General features: G+C 33.9%; 3 protein-coding genes and 1 long non-coding RNA gene across 4 annotated transcripts; all 4 read left to right on the plus strand.

The window, feature by feature from the left end:
• Positions 1-1,619: 1,619 nt before the first annotated feature.
• On the plus strand, positions 1,620-2,662 carry LOC111473633 (glycine-rich protein 5-like). Its single transcript, XM_023119095.1, has 2 exons — positions 1,620-2,491; positions 2,527-2,662. Exon 1 carries the CDS (start codon positions 1,620-1,622, stop codon positions 2,217-2,219), a length of 600 nt encoding a protein of 199 aa, XP_022974863.1. The 3' UTR covers positions 2,220-2,491; positions 2,527-2,662.
• Positions 2,663-3,873: 1,211 nt separating this feature from the next.
• LOC111473645 lies at positions 3,874-8,623 on the plus strand. Its single transcript, XM_023119104.1, has 11 exons — positions 3,874-4,062; positions 4,193-4,276; positions 4,943-5,038; positions 5,142-5,217; positions 5,315-5,410; positions 5,890-5,963; positions 6,050-6,157; positions 6,245-6,382; positions 6,712-6,817; positions 7,067-7,272; positions 8,137-8,623. The coding sequence occupies exons 1-11, from the start codon at positions 4,003-4,005 to the stop codon at positions 8,203-8,205; spliced, it is 1,113 nt and encodes a 370-aa protein (XP_022974872.1). The 5' UTR covers positions 3,874-4,002; the 3' UTR covers positions 8,206-8,623.
• A 551-nt stretch (positions 8,624-9,174) lies between these two features.
• On the plus strand, positions 9,175-13,193 carry LOC111473644 (protein disulfide isomerase pTAC5, chloroplastic). Its single transcript, XM_023119103.1, has 6 exons — positions 9,175-9,888; positions 10,364-10,459; positions 10,902-11,036; positions 12,049-12,295; positions 12,839-12,876; positions 12,972-13,193. The coding sequence occupies exons 1-6, from the start codon at positions 9,259-9,261 to the stop codon at positions 13,089-13,091; spliced, it is 1,266 nt and encodes a 421-aa protein (XP_022974871.1). The 5' UTR covers positions 9,175-9,258; the 3' UTR covers positions 13,092-13,193.
• A 1,233-nt stretch (positions 13,194-14,426) lies between these two features.
• LOC111473646 lies at positions 14,427-15,578 on the plus strand. Its single transcript, XR_002715745.1, has 3 exons — positions 14,427-14,680; positions 15,224-15,261; positions 15,357-15,578. It is a non-coding gene; the product is annotated as an uncharacterized LOC111473646 (long non-coding RNA).
• The last annotated feature ends 450 nt before the right edge of the window (positions 15,579-16,028 follow it).

Here is a 16,028-nt window from a genome sequence, read left to right on the forward strand (position 1 = left end):
CTAACCTTCTATTTTCAAGTTGGGTTGAGTTGAGTTGTCAAATTATTTGTTGAATTATTAAAAAAAATCATCCGTTACATTATTGATTAAAATCTCATGAAACTAAAATATCAAACATTCACAAGTTATACGGTATCACTTACAAATATAAAATATTCTTAATATTCATAATAATTTTAAAAGTAGGGTAAAGTTTAGTTGGATTGTAGTTCTATTTTCGAGTTGGTTGAATAGACCGACCAAAAAGATGTCAACCCACAAATCGAACTCGATTTTTTCTCAATTTTCCAAAAATTTGACCTGACCCAACACATAAAAAACCTAGCCCAACCTAACCATTAAGATTTAGGTTAGATAATTCAGGTTGATCGGTTCTCGTATTATAGGACTGCCCCCATAGTTCATATTTTTAGGACTAAATTTTAATTTTTTTTTTCAATTTTATAAATAATAGAAACTAAAATGGTAATACTTTAATTTATTAATAAAGTAATGGGTCACATTTTTCTAAAAATGAAAATAATATATTGTAAAAAGGAAAATTATGGATTTTTTTCTTTTCTGTCTTGATTATACAAAATAAACAATAATAATAATATGAGTATTACCGTTGTATTTAGATTTTAAGGTCAAATTTAATATTTAATTTTTTTTTTCGTTTTTTTTTCTTCCATGAAATTAAATTGTATCGAAAAAAATGTATTTATTTTACATTATTAAACATTAAATGACTAAATAAATAAATAAATTTATTTTAAAAAAAATTGATCATTTAACGTTCAATAACTAATGTTTTAATGTAATTTTTTAATTTTTTAAAATTTAAATGGATTGATTAATTAATATAAAATATATTAAATAGTCCTAATTTTAATTTATAAAAGTTGTAATTAATATATTTAATTATAATATCAATGGCAATTAAGATAATAACAATTTAATTTATAAAAGTTGTAATTAATATATTTAATTATAATATCAATGGCAATTAAGATAATAACAAAAATGAAAAAAGAAAGGTTAATTACAAAGCTATTATTTAGAGAAAGTTATAATTACAAAGCTTTCTTAACATAACAATTAAGTTTTTGAATTTTTATTTTAAATTTTGTCTTAATTTTTTAAACATTAAATAAAATAGATAACAAAATAAGCTTAATTTTAAAATAATAATAAATTGGGCGCGTGAGACAGTTGGAAAATTAAATGGCAGAAGGGGTAGATGAGGCTCATTAACTCTTGTCCCAAAAGCTTTGGATGATGATCCACTCGCATTGTGGACCTCCTTCTCCTTCAATTCAATAAATTTGCATTTATTTATTTAATTATTTAATTTTATTTTATTTTTGTATGTTGATTCTTTTTGCTCTATATAAACTGCAGTGCTTCTGTGTGTTCTCAGAGCTAAGCGACCAATAATGGCGTCTTTTTCTCTGCGTTTTGCGGCTTAGTGCTTCTGTGTGTTCTCAGAGCTAAGCGACCAATAATGGCGTCTTTTTCTCTGCGTTTTGCGGCTTTTTGCTTCTGTTTGTTGATTGCTTTGGTCGGAGCTAACAATGTAGAAGACGACAAGCGTTTCTTTCATCGCCCACTTGGTTATTTTAAGGGTAAAGGGTTCCATGGAGGAGGTCTCGGTGGTGGTGGTCTTTCATCGCCCACTTGGTTATTTTAAGGGTAAAGGGTTCCATGGAGGAGGTCTCGGTGGTGGTGGCGGTTTTGGTGGCGGCGGAGGCGGAGGTTTTGGCGGTGGGTATGGTGGAGGAGGTGGGTTGGGCGGTGGAGGAGGGTTCGGGCATGGTATTCATAAAAAGGGTTTTAGACATGGAGGATTGGGCGGCGGTGGAGAGTTGGGTGGTGGTGGAGGGTTAGGCGGAGGAGGTGGTTTGGGTGGAGGTGGAGGGATAGGGCATGGCATTTACAAGAGAGGTTTTAAGCATAGAAGATTTGGAGGTGGTGGTGGTGGTCTTGGTGGCGGTGGAGGATATGGAGGAGGAGGTGGTCTTGGCGGCGGTGGAGGCGGTCTGGGAGGAGGAGTTGGCGGTGGGTATGGAGGAGGTGCCGGGGGAGGCTTTGGTGGCGGTGGTGGTGCAGGGGGTGGTGGCGGATTCGGAGGAGGAGCAGGCGGGGGAGGTGGTCTCGGTGGAGGTGGAGGCTTTGGTGGCGGAGGCGGTTACGGCGGAGGAGCAGGATTTGGAGGCGGCGGCGGCGGCCACCACTAAATTGTACTGTGATAAAATATCTATTTCTTATCGGAAATAATATGTTTAGTTATCCACGTGGGATAGGTGGTTTTAAATTACGTAATTTTAAATTTAATTTAAGAAAAAAAAAAATGAAATGGCGGTCGGAAATTTGGTTGGAAAAAATAGTGATCGGGAAAATGGCCGTTTATATCCGTTTGGGACCAATACGGTGCGTTTTGGACGACGGATCTAGGACCGAGTCTTCTTCATGCATGCAGTATGACGCTAATGCTGTAAAGCAATGTTATTAATTATTATTGCGTACGTCATTAATTAATTTAAATAATTTGTGTGTTTTCATGTATTATTTTGTTGCGTCGTTTCGTACTTGTTTGCTGTCGTTTTATTTATTTATGAATATTTGTAATTTGAAATTAAAATAATTGAATAATTACACATTCATATTCGGTTCTGTTGGATAATGGCATCAATGCTTCCATAGTTCTTTATTAATAATAAAATTATTTATTAACCAACTCATTGTATTGTTTTTTTGTATTTACACACACGTGCGTGTGTATATATATATATATATATCTAAAACAAGTTTTGCATAATTTTTTTAATATGCGAATAAAAAATTAATAAAAATTACTACTCATTTAAATAGAATGACGATGGTAATGTTAATGAATAGATACGATTCTAGTCAGTTATAAATATAAATTATTACAGTCTTTCAATAACTCAAAAAAAAAAAATAATAATAATAATAATAATAAATAAATAAATAAATAATTATATATATATATATATATATATATATATATATATATATATATATATATATATATATATATTATTTATTTAAACTCTATCGTCGTCAACCTTGTTCGCGTTGACCCGTTATATGTCATAGTTAGTGTCACGATTTTAAAACGTGTCTATTAAAAAAAGGTTTTCACGCCCTTATAAAGAGTGTTTCGTTATCCTCTCTAACCAATGTAGGATTTTACAATCCACCCCGTTGAGGGCCTAGCGTACTCGCTGGCACACTGCTCGATGTCTAAAAACTATTTGTAATAGTTAAAGTCTACGACTAATAGATATTGTCCGTTTTAACTCGTTACGTATTGCCGTAAGTCTCACAATTTTAGAATGCGTTTGTTAGGGACAAGTTTCACACACCCTTAATAAATACATGATTAAGTATGTAGTAGCTCAATCAACGTGCAAATTAACTAAGCATGGTTAGATTGGTTAAATATTAACGGTCGCTGAATTAACTCTGGCGCAAATTAACTAACTCTGGTTAGTTTATTTAAATATTAAAGGTGAATCACGCTTGGTTTTGATGGCCATGGAAAATAGGAATCCTAGAACTCATGGGTAGTTTTGGTAATGTCTACAAGGGTGTTTTAGACATTGTACCTTTTTAACAGGGTAGCTGAAAGGAAATGAGAATGTTGATATAATTAAATAATTAATTATTGTTGCTATTTTATTTTTTAGTTGAAGTATTAAATAATTTTAACTAAATAAAAAAAATATTATTATTACTTATTTTAACTATATAAATTATTACTCTTAAAAAGAAAGGGGAAAAAAGTGAGTTATTATTTATTTATTTATTTATTTTTAACGAAACAAGATGAACTTGGGCTGATTCGATGGATGTTTCGAGGACATACCGACAGAATCAAGAGCCCACAAATCGGCCCGACGCAACCCACGTTGTTCAGGTGTGTAGAAATCGTCTCGGCGATTTCCGATTCATCTCGTTCTTCCAAGGCCACAGGGTTCACAGATTCTCTTCAAGATGGAATTCTGCAATTCATTCATATTCTTCACTCTGTTAATCATCCTCCCTTTCGCCCGGGTTCGTTCTTTCTCTTAATTTCGATGGTTCTGTTTGATTCTAAACACACGTAGATTAATTCTACGTAGCAACCGCGGGATTTGATAATTCTTCAATTTGACGTGTTTGATTTTTTCCTTGTTTGATCCAGTGCGAGGATACTGGTACGGTGCTTTTCGTCGATAGCTCCTCGCATCATTATCTTCGATCTCATTCACCAGATGATGGCGTCGAGGTAATTTAGTTTATTCTGTTTTTTTTTTTTTTCGCTCCGGTGTTATCGGTTTTATTGGTTAGCTGATAATAGACTTGAGTTGTGACGTTGAATTGTTTTGAAATTGTTTGCCGTGTTTGTGTTTGCGCATTGCGAATTCTGGCGGATTGAAGAAACTGAATCTGGAACTACTTGCTTTTAGAACTGAGTTGAGTTCTTTCTTGAATGTGTCAATGTTTCGCATCGATATATACGGATTATTTCAATTTGGTATTCAGGAGCTCATCTCTCTAATTAGCGGTATCGGCCATTTCTGTTTAGAATTGATGTACTATTGTGAATGGATTTTAAAAAAATTTCAATAACTTTGCCTTTTGTTTAAAAAATACCTCCATGCTGTTAAAGGTTGCAATATTATCCTTGACTTTTCATACAAATTTCAAAAGTATCCTTCGAGTAGAAGTTCCTTCAAATGTTGGATTGAAAACAACGTGGACGATGTGTTGGTGATAAAAATACTTGTCGGGACTAAGTTTTAAAGAACGACATTCAAACATGTTGGCATTTCGTCTACCATTCTAATGGTTTCTGCTTGAATGGTAGTTTTGAAACAAAGAACAAAGTTAAGGGGTACTTTTGTTTATAATTTAGCTTCTCATGTTATGCGTGCATATTTGATTTCCACAGCTTAGTTCGATGTCACTTCCAGAAGTTGGGGCTGCTGTGTCAGTCTTGCTTGGTTTTGCACCGTTTTCAACACTTTCAGCTTCTGGCTCATCTAAGGTTCTTAATTGTTTGATTAATTCAGCAGATGTTTTCCTTTTAAATTTTACGTCTCTCTGCTGCCGCAAGGTTTTAATCATGTTATTGATGATCCCTTTTGCAGTTGAATGGGATTTTGATGCCAAATCCTCTTGATAGGCCTCGTTCAGTTTTTATGCTTGAAATTAAAGGAGCATATGGTCTCTGCAGTAATTTTGACAATAATATTGTAAACATTATTTTTACTTGCTTGTTTTTTAAAGGCGTAAACATTTTATTCTTCTTCTGATACTGCAGATCCTGAATTTGTAAACCTCGAAAGTGGCTTGTCCGGCAATGTCCTTACGAGCAAGGTTCATGCAGGTTCTGAGAGTGCTGACATCCACCTTCCTGGTACTTGTTCCTTCCAAAATCATTGTTGCTTTTTTTTTTTCCAAATATTTTCAGCCACCCTTTTGTGAGATCCCACATTGGTTGGAGAGGGGAACGTAAACATTCCTTATAAGGTTGTGGAAACCTCTCCACAACAGACGCGTTTTATAATTGTGAGGCTGACGATGATACGTAACGGTCCAAAGTGGACAATATCTGTTAACGTGTTATAAATGGTATTAGAGTCAGACACCGAGCGGGCCAGTGAGGACGCTGGGTCCCCAAGGGGGGTGGATTGTGAGATCCCACGTTAGTTGGAGAAGGAAATGAAACATTTCTTATAAGGGTGTGGAAACCTCTCCCTAATAGACGTGTTTTGAAACCGTGAAGCTGATAGAAATACGTAACGGGCTTGGGCTAAAGCGGACAATATCTGTTAGCGGTGGGCTTGGGCTTGGGCTGTTATACCTTTGGCTCTTTCTAATGCTAGTTATTTGCAGGTGAGGCTGAAGTGTCTATTGTTGCTTTGAATGAACCATTGTCAGATTATACAGATGAAGACATTAGAGAATTTGTAAGTCATGATATTTATTGTATAATTTGATGCCTATATTTTTACTCATTTCATTTTTAACAATGCTTGTTTGTATATCTGACTAGGCCTCTTTTATTGGTGGATCTTATGCTGCTGATGCATCAAAAACTTTAAATGGGGAATTGGCTGTGCCCTTGAGTGATGCTGTTCAGATAAATCTTCATCTGTCTAAGGTTTTCTCCCTCTTTTCAGAATGTTACTCGGTTATTTCTAAACTTCTCCTATTCATGTGTTCACTGGTGTTTTATGCTCACTTGCAGACAGGGGACAGAGAAATTATAGGCAGTCTTTTATGTCTAGTTCACAATATTAGAAGGGCTATACACATTCATGAGGATTTGTCACAAAACGTGCAAAGTCCATCTGAGCTTATCACCGGCTCGTTCAATAGCATCAAGGTACGCTGTTTTCCCTGATTTTGATGTTTCTTCTTTGGGATAACATTATTCAACTTCTGTTTGTAACATTCAATATTGAACATTTAATCATCAATAGAGACACTGATGCGGCCATTAGTACTATGGTTTCTCGTGTTACAAAACAATAGTACTTCTATAGGTGATGCGCGTAACCTTATTTCTGCCACCTTCTTGAAAAATACATTTTTGCATCAAAATAACATATGTTGAATGTGGCTGTGTGTTCTGATTCTCCACAATAATGCCATCACTTTTTTTTTCCGTCTAATTTCATTTATTCTAATCAATATTCTCCAACGGGTTAGCAGGCATTCAAAGATCAAAGTGATTCTGAAGGAGATGCTGATCGTAGATCGAGACTCTTTACTGTTACATTGTCCAAGATATTCCACTTACTCCAAAAAGCATATGATGGTAAGTAGTTGCTTTTGTTTGAGAAGTGTATCAATTATTCATGATTAAGCTCTAGTCTCTTTCAGCTACCCTTTTTTTTGTTAAGAAGTGTATTTTTATGCAAACTGATATATAACATATTGACTTTTGTGTTATTCTTGTTCCATGATGACTGGATGAGTATGTGTATTATTGTCAATGGTGACACGTCTTTTGGTTTTGGAACAAATGATTTAGTATTTACGTAAATACCTGTAATTTAACTTGTAGGTGAAATTGTTGGAGTCATTTTCTTTTCTGGATCATCATCGCCAAAGGCAGAAAAAGGATTAAATGTGATGTTTAACCCTCGGCAGACTCCACGTTGGTTGGTGGAAGAAGTCAAAGTTAACACAACTATTCAAGAAGTTATATTGGTTAGGACTACCCTTGCCTGGATCACAGGAATCATCCTTTTGATTGCTACTCTTATGGGGGTAAGTTTTGCACCTCTACTTTAGTATTTAAAATAAACTTACATTGGTGAACCTATTATTTTCTTCTTTTTTCTCAACAACTGTTCTTGTTTTTTCTGGCCTTTTGAAAGTTAAGTTTATAATCACTACTACTTTTGTGGCCTTTTCAAAATTAAGTTTATAATCATTACTTCTACTTATAGGTTTCTTTTTTTGTCATCTACTTTTTACAAATGTTTCCAAGCTGAATTTTAGAGTTAGCTTTTAAAAACTTGTTTTTGGAATTTGGCTAATGTTTCAAAATTTTCTTTAAGAAAGATGAAAACTGTTTTAAATAATACCAAGTCCTAACTGATCTTTGAAAACTATGGTTATTTTCTCATCGTTTCTTTACAATAGGCTTCATTGCTCTTTAGAGAACATTTGAATTCTTAACCAAATTTGAAAAACGAAAACACATATTTTTAAATTGTTACTTTTTTTTGTTTTCAAAACTTGGCTTGGTTTTGAAAACATAGATAAAAAGTAGGTAACAAAACCAGGAAACCTATAAGTATAGGTGGAAGTAGTATGTATAGGTTCCGGTTCAATTTTTTAAAACTAGACGGTTATCAAACGGGGCTAAATAGTTATCAAACAAGACATATATCTTCATGATCAATTGAAAGTGTCATTTTGATTGTTGACATTCTTTTTCCTTGTATTATCTAAATCTTATATTGCCCAACTTTTATATAAAAAAAGGGTTCGTTGTATCTGTTCATAAAAATTGAGTACATTACTATTGATGGTTGGTACATTTTGCTTTCATGGTCTAAATTGGGTGAGATTGAAATATTTTCAACCTTTTCAATTTTTGCTGACCCTTGTTCTTCGACTGTGCAGTCATGCTGCCTTCTAAGGATGCCTCTGACAAGGGACACCCTCCTCTATTCTAACGTCAAATTGGACTAAGATTGAACGAAACCGCCAACTGATGGATGCTCGACTTGGTCTTTGTCCACCATTGAAGCATTTTCGGCATGAGATTTGTGTAAGTGGCCCTTTCAACAACGTTCTTGTCTACATTTTGATGTAGAAAACCTTATTATTAATGGTAGCAATGGTATGGTATGCTTTCTACAAGTTATTGATAGCTATATATTGAATGGATAACAAGATGGGTTGTTGTATAATAAAGTTATTTTTGAAACGAGATTCGGTTATGTATATTATCAAAGGTCCATCGATCACTGAGGCTGAGGTCGAAACGCCTCTTGTTAGTGATTTGGTAGATTGTGAGAAGTGGAGATAAAGATTATTTAGCTTTGTTGTACTTTTATTTTTGTTGAACATGAGTTTTCCAAGGTCCAAAATAATTCCATTATTAGAATCATTTATCTTTTTGCATTCTATGCTACTGCACTTCTTTGTTCTCTTTAAAGCCTCGTTAAAGAGTTGTTTAAACTCTTGGCTTAAATCTTCATACATGTCATTTGTTGTACTACAAAAGTGATTTTTTCTTTTTCTATTTTATAAAATTAGACAATAAATGATCCATGTTATTAGATTGAGTGAGAGCCCGAACAGGGGAGGCAAGAACATTGTGATTGAAAGCTTCCTCCCATCTCGAATAAACGGACTAGACACCACAAATCGGTCGTTAGTTATTGGAGTAACTAATTTTATTATTTCCACAAAAGTATACAATAAAAGTGGGTTTTTTAAATACAAAATAATAATAGTTGATACTTTATCTAAATTAAAGGGACTAAAATTATATTTTAATATAATAAATAAATAAATAAATAAATGAATAAAAGATGGCTATGAGTATGAGGCTATGGCTCGGCTCGGCTGAGTCGGGATTTCCCGCCAGTTGCTTCACGCAAAGCGTGTGGTTTAAAATGTGCGGTCTGGGATTTGCTAATCGGAAAAATATCTTCAGACAGTCACTTCTATTCCTTCGACGTTCCTCCATTTCTCCCCTTTCTTCCGCGCTCTCCTCAATTTCTCTGCTGCATTTCAATGTCTTCCTCCATTACTCTTCCTCTCCTCAATCCTTCTCTTCACCTCACACCTCACCGCTTCTTCCCCGTTTCTCTCTCAATCTTCTCATCTCCCAAGCTCTCATCTCGTTCTTTTGCCAATTCCTTCATCTGTCGCTCTCTGAATCCCGCTAGCAACGAACGTGAGGAGATTCGATGGATTCGTGAGGAGCAGCGATGGCTTCGCGAAGAGGAACGGTGGATTCGCGAAGAGCAGCGTTGGGACAGAGAACGCAAGTCGCTTTTGCAGGAAATTGCCGAGCTTAAGCTTCAAATTCAGGCGTTAGAACGCCAACATTCTATGCAAGGAGGGACGGTTTCGGCCTCAGAGACTATTGCGAATATCGCCGGCCTGTTACAGGTGTTGAAGGAGAAGAATCTGATTGCCGAGAGCGGAGCGTCGGTGAGTCGCATATTGTTGGATGAGAGCACTCGTGAAGAGGACGTGGAGATAGAGAAGAAAACAATTGTTGAAGAAGTGATAGAGAATAAGGCAATTGTTGAAAAAGTTGTTAGGTATTCCGACGAGATTAAAGCAGAGAAAGAGGTGAAGAATGAGAGAAAGTCCTTAAGAATTGGTTCGGAAGGAGCGGAAGTTCTTGCGATGCAGGTCTGCTCGTCATACGCATTTCTTCTATCAAATATTAGAAGGCGAGTTTTAAGTTTCGTGCTGCTTTTGTTCCTATGATTTTGTGTCTTCCATATAATTGGATCGAATTTCTTAACCAAATGTAAGCATTGTGGCAGATCAATCTGCTTATGAACGCTGTGCATTTGAGATTAATTTTAAGATAAAAAAAAAAAAAAGATAATATAGATTGAAGCTGGAAAAAAAAAAAAACATGAATATTATTATATGTGATAAATAGGCCCGTGAATATAGTCGATTCGACTCTGTGGTTGATGTTGAGGAATTTGTTCGGTTTTTTGAAATCTAGTCTAATTGAGTCTCTATCTCGTGCACTTTTCTGTTCTTTTTCCTTTTTTTTTTTCTTTCGAAATGCGAGTACTGTCTTCTTGATTTTAGGTAGTTATAATGCTTTAATTTTAATTTTAGTATGAAGATCATTGAACTAAAATGTCAGGAAGCATTGCTGAGGCTAGGATTTTACTCTGGCGAAGAAGACATGGAGTTTTCAAGTTTCTCCAGTGGAACTGAGCGTGCCGTCAAGACTTGGCAAGTAAGTCACTGGCGTTGGCATTAGTTTGTCATTCTTTACTCATTCAATGGCATCTATACGGATTCAGTACACATTCTTTCAATTTGAAACATCCATCGATGCATGATCCAAATGTAAATTAGAGAGTTCACTGTTAAGGACTTATCAATCTCTAATATTTTGTATATATTAAATATATACGAATTTAGTACACGTTCTTTCTATTTGAAACATCCATCGATGTGTGATATAAATGTAAATCAGAGAGTTCAACATTAAGGTCTAATATTTTTGTATAAATTAAATATGAATATAGATATTAAAGATTTATAACTTATTTAGAAAGTGAAAAAGCTTCGATTATTAATTTAAGCGTGTCCTTAAAATTGTTATTTCGATATCGATATCGATATCGACATCATTGTTTCAATCTTTGCTTCAAACCTATACTTTTATTTGATAGGCCACCTCAGGTTTCCGTGAAGATGGTATAATGACTGCAGAACTCCTTGAGATTTTATACGGGGAGAAAGTAACTGAGAGTGTTGGATCAGATGCCAAAACAGATGAAAAAGGGAATATTCCTACAGATCAGAAAGTATGTTTGAGAACTTTTTATTTCATGAATCTGTATTTGGTGTGTGCATGATAGCCTTCTTTGAATTGAAATATTTGGTGATTTCTGTACATTTACTTTATGGCAACTGTCTTGTATGCTTTAGATGAAGAATATATTTGATACTCGAGAGTGCACAGTCAAGATTTTGACCTATTTCCTTGAGTAATCAATGTGTTGCTTAGGAACCTTAACAACCTTTTTATTAGTATGTCCACGATGTTCAGATGCGAGTTTCTGTATCTTTAGAACTTTAGGACACGGCCGTACAACTTATAGAGAACAGATCCTATTAGAGGGTGCATTGCCTGCTCCATTGGTATCAACAAATTTTTCTCATCCCACTCTTCTAGAATTCCATCGAGTAAACTGATCTCGTCTTGCACAAGCAAATGGCTGTCTGCTTGAACAAAAGTTGCAACGTTTTTAAGTATCATTCTCTCATAGAATTTGTGTTAATCATCTTGTGCGTATTGCTTTTTGTTAGTTATGCTTTCAGTAAACTTGTATGCCATTTTTTTTGTCATTTTGTCTTCTAAATGTTGCCAATTGTAGGATTACCGTTTGCCTAGCACTGAATACTATTTGCACTCTAAATATTGCTCTTCTACTTCTACCTTTTCACTAATATGGTTAAAAGCACACTAATATGGTTAAAAGTGTTGCTACGTTAGAGGTGATCCACGATCGAAATATGTCGAAACAAACAGTTCGAATTAGAAAAAACAACTTGTTGGATAGAGGAATCTTAAGCACTTAATAATGTTTTTTTGTTCTCTTTGTGGTTGGTAACTAGCTCATGAATATTTATAGGGCAGAAATTAACAAATTTTCTAAATTTTCTTTAGTAACTACTAATAAATCTCCTCGACAAAAACTAACCATTTTACTAAACTTATTCAAGTCAATAAATTATTAGACAATTATCTTTAATTTTTTTCTTTTTCTTTTTTGTAATTTTTTATTAACTCACATGTTTCTTCCCCTCTTTCAGGAAGGTGATAATGTAGCTGCTGTTGTTAACTCAATAACTGAAATATCAGAGATTCAGAAGACGGTAGTAAAAGAAGGCAGTGCGAGTTTTGATGTGTCCCAACAGCGAGTTTTTCTCTTAGGAGAGAACCGATGGGAAGACCCCGCACGACTTCTTAGTTCAAATGGAAAAGCTTCTGATGGCAAAACCAAGTACACATCTACCAAGTGTCTGACTTGTCGTGGGGAGGGTCGTCTGTTATGCTCAGGTACATCGTATCCTATGTTTATCTTAATTCAATAATATCTATATCCCAACTGTACCCTTTAGCTCAAAACAGACTTCAAAACAGACTTCAAAACTAAGGGTAGGTTTGGAGTGATTTTGGAAATTGTTATGTCATGTCCAAAAATCACTTCGATTATAAAATTAAAATGTTGAAAATATTTTATAAGTATAACCAAATGTTACAATCATTATTTGAAGAAAAAAAAAAACTTGTAATAATTCTCTTATAAACAAATCATGTTGTTTTATTTTTATTTTTTTATCAATGATTCTCTAAAATATCATTTTTAACTTTCTTATCTCGTTTACTTTTACATGCATTTGGGACAGGATGCTTTTGAAATTTTATTCCACACATCTTCATAAATATTTGTCAAGTCACTCTTTAGTTCGAAGATAATTGACATCTAAATTTTTCTCTGAAGTCGGAGGAGGATTCAAATCCCCATATTCTACCTCTCTTCTTAAATAAATATATCTCTCCTCTGCTCTACTCAATATATAACAAGTTTTGGTTTCTCAGAATGCGATGGATCTGGTGAGCCAAATGTTGAACCACAGGTAAAGCCGCCCACCCCACTAATGCACCCATCTTTATTGCCTTCAGTTTAGTTTAGAAGTGGTGGTAACTCAGAAGAATGGATTGAATTATGCAGTTTCTGGAATGGGTGGATGAAGGAGCAAAATGTCCATACTGCGAAGGCCTTGGTTATACAATATGCGACGCATGCGAAGGGAAGACTGCAATAGGTATGACTTTTCACTCGTCCATTTAATTGTTCTCTTATTAAGATCCCTATTCAATTTTGTTATATATATATATATATATTACTAATTCATAGCCACTAAAAATAAGATGATGATTCTGTTGGGGCAGATATGTGGGTTTTAAAAGTAGAATATGATATATATATATATATATATATATATATATATATANTTTGGTGTGTGCATGATAGCCTTCTTTGAATTGAAATATTTGGTGATTTCTGTACATTTACTTTATGGCAACTGTCTTGTATGCTTTAGATGAAGAATATATTTGATACTCGAGAGTGCACAGTCAAGATTTTGACCTATTTCCTTGAGTAATCAATGTGTTGCTTAGGAACCTTAACAACCTTTTTATTAGTATATTTTGACCTATTTCCTTGAGTAATCAATGTGTTGCTTAGGAACCTTAACAACCTTTTTATTAGTATGTCCACGATGTTCAGATGCGAGTTTCTGTATCTTTAGAACTTTAGGACACGGCCGTACAACTTATAGAGAACAGATCCTATTAGAGGGTGCATTGCCTGCTCCATTGGTATCAACAAATTTTTCTCATCCCACTCTTCTAGAATTCCATCGAGTAAACTGATCTCGTCTTGCACAAGCAAATGGCTGTCTGCTTGAACAAAAGTTGCAACGTTTTTAAGTATCATTCTCTCATAGAATTTGTGTTAATCATCTTGTGCGTATTGCTTTTTGTTAGTTATGCTTTCAGTAAACTTGTATGCCATTTTTTTTGTCATTTTGTCTTCTAAATGTTGCCAATTGTAGGATTACCGTTTTAAACTTGTATGCCATTTTTTTTGTCATTTTGTCTTCTAAATGTTGCCAATTGTAGGATTACCGTTTGCCTAGCACTGAATACTATTTGCACTCTAAATATTGCTCTTCTACTTCTACCTTTTCACTAATATGGTTAAAAGCACACTAATATGGTTAAAAGTGTTGCTACGTTAGAGGTGATCCACGATCGAAATATGTCGAAACAAACAGTTCGAATTAGAAAAAACAACTTGTTGGATAGAGGAATCTTAAGCACTTAATAATGTTTTTTTGTTCTCTTTGTGGTTGGTAACTAGCTCATGAATATTTATAGGGCAGAAATTAACAAATTTTCTAAATTTTCTTTAGTAACTACTAATAAATCTCCTCGACAAAAACTAACCATTTTACTAAACTTATTCAAGTCAATAAATTATTAGACAATTATCTTTAATTTTTTTCTTTTTCTTTTTTGTAATTTTTTATTAACTCACATGTTTCTTCCCCTCTTTCAGGAAGGTGATAATGTAGCTGCTGTTGTTAACTCAATAACTGAAATATCAGAGATTCAGAAGACGGTAGGAAGGTGATAATGTAGCTGCTGTTGTTAACTCAATAACTGAAATATCAGAGATTCAGAAGACGGTAGTAAAAGAAGGCAGTGCGAGTTTTGATGTGTCCCAACAGCGAGTTTTTCTCTTAGGAGAGAACCGATGGGAAGACCCCGCACGACTTCTTAGTTCAAATGGAAAAGCTTCTGATGGCAAAACCAAGTACACATCTACCAAGTGTCTGACTTGTCGTGGGGAGGGTCGTCTGTTATGCTCAGGTACATCGTATCCTATGTTTATCTTAATTCAATAATATCTATATCCCAACTGTACCCTTTAGCTCAAAACAGACTTCAAAACAGACTTCAAAACTAAGGGTAGGTTTGGAGTGATTTTGGAAATTGTTATGTCATGTCCAAAAATCACTTCGATTATAAAATTAAAATGTTGAAAATATTTTATAAGTATAACCAAATGTTACAATCATTATTTGAAGAAAAAAAAAAACTTGTAATAATTCTCTTATAAACAAATCATGTTGTTTTATTTTTATTTTTTTATCAATGATTCTCTAAAATATCATTTTTAACTTTCTTATCTCGTTTACTTTTACATGCATTTGGGACAGGATGCTTTTGAAATTTTATTCCACACATCTTCATAAATATTTGTCAAGTCACTCTTTAGTTCGAAGATAATTGACATCTAAATTTTTCTCTGAAGTCGGAGGAGGATTCAAATCCCCATATTCTACCTCTCTTCTTAAATAAATATATCTCTCCTCTGCTCTACTCAATATATAACAAGTTTTGGTTTCTCAGAATGCGATGGATCTGGTGAGCCAAATGTTGAACCACAGGTAAAGCCGCCCACCCCACTAATGCACCCATCTTTATTGCCTTCAGTTTAGTTTAGAAGTGGTGGTAACTCAGAAGAATGGATTGAATTATGCAGTTTCTGGAATGGGTGGATGAAGGAGCAAAATGTCCATACTGCGAAGGCCTTGGTTATACAATATGCGACGCATGCGAAGGGAAGACTGCAATAGGTATGACTTTTCACTCGTCCATTTAATTGTTCTCTTATTAAGATCCCTATTCAATTTTGTTATATATATATATATATATTACTAATTCATAGCCACTAAAAATAAGATGATGATTCTGTTGGGGCAGATATGTGGGTTTTAAAAGTAGAATATGATATATATATATATATATATATATATATATATATAGGTTAGCGCAAATATTGGGATCCGGATCCTTTGCTTACGTTGGGCCATTAGATAATTTAATTTAAAGATTAATAAATAGTTGGTCTTAAATTCGTCCGTTACGTAAATACTATTAAGTTTTTGGTGAATGTTTACATTAAAAAAAAAAAAAAAAAAAAAAAAAAAAAAAAAAAAAAAAAAAAAAAAAAAAAAAAAAAAAAAAAAAAAAAAAAAACCAAATGCTAAGCTTTCTGAGAATAATTTTTTATTGTTAAGGTTTCTTCATTTTTCTTTTACCTCTTTTAAGATTAGAAGATTAAATTAAAAATTCAAATCTTTTATATATATATATATATATATATATATATATATATATATATATTTATGTGTGTGTATATATATATATTCTT

This window comes from Cucurbita maxima, unplaced genomic scaffold (assembly GCF_002738345.1).
Source record: "Cucurbita maxima cultivar Rimu unplaced genomic scaffold, Cmax_1.0 Cma_Scf00136, whole genome shotgun sequence".
Classification (NCBI taxonomy): Eukaryota; Viridiplantae; Streptophyta; class Magnoliopsida; order Cucurbitales; family Cucurbitaceae; genus Cucurbita; species Cucurbita maxima.

Bases quoted from the DNA above. Each gene is read 5' to 3' on its own strand.
- LOC111473633 (XM_023119095.1), top strand. From the start codon at position 1,620: ATGGAGGAGGTCTCGGTGGTGGTGGTCTTTCATCGCCCACTTGGTTAT.
- LOC111473645 (XM_023119104.1), top strand. From the start codon at position 4,003: ATGGAATTCTGCAATTCATTCATATTCTTCACTCTGTTAATCATCCTC. The intron at 5,039-5,141 runs GTTCTTAATTGT...TCCCTTTTGCAG, and splicing joins CAGCTTCTGGCTCATCTAAG to TTGAATGGGATTTTGATGCC. The intron at 6,383-6,711 runs GTACGCTGTTTT...ACGGGTTAGCAG, and splicing joins GCTCGTTCAATAGCATCAAG to GCATTCAAAGATCAAAGTGA.
- LOC111473644 (XM_023119103.1), top strand. From the start codon at position 9,259: ATGTCTTCCTCCATTACTCTTCCTCTCCTCAATCCTTCTCTTCACCTC. The intron at 9,889-10,363 runs GTCTGCTCGTCA...CTAAAATGTCAG, and splicing joins CGGAAGTTCTTGCGATGCAG to GAAGCATTGCTGAGGCTAGG. The intron at 12,877-12,971 runs GTAAAGCCGCCC...TGAATTATGCAG, and splicing joins AGCCAAATGTTGAACCACAG to TTTCTGGAATGGGTGGATGA.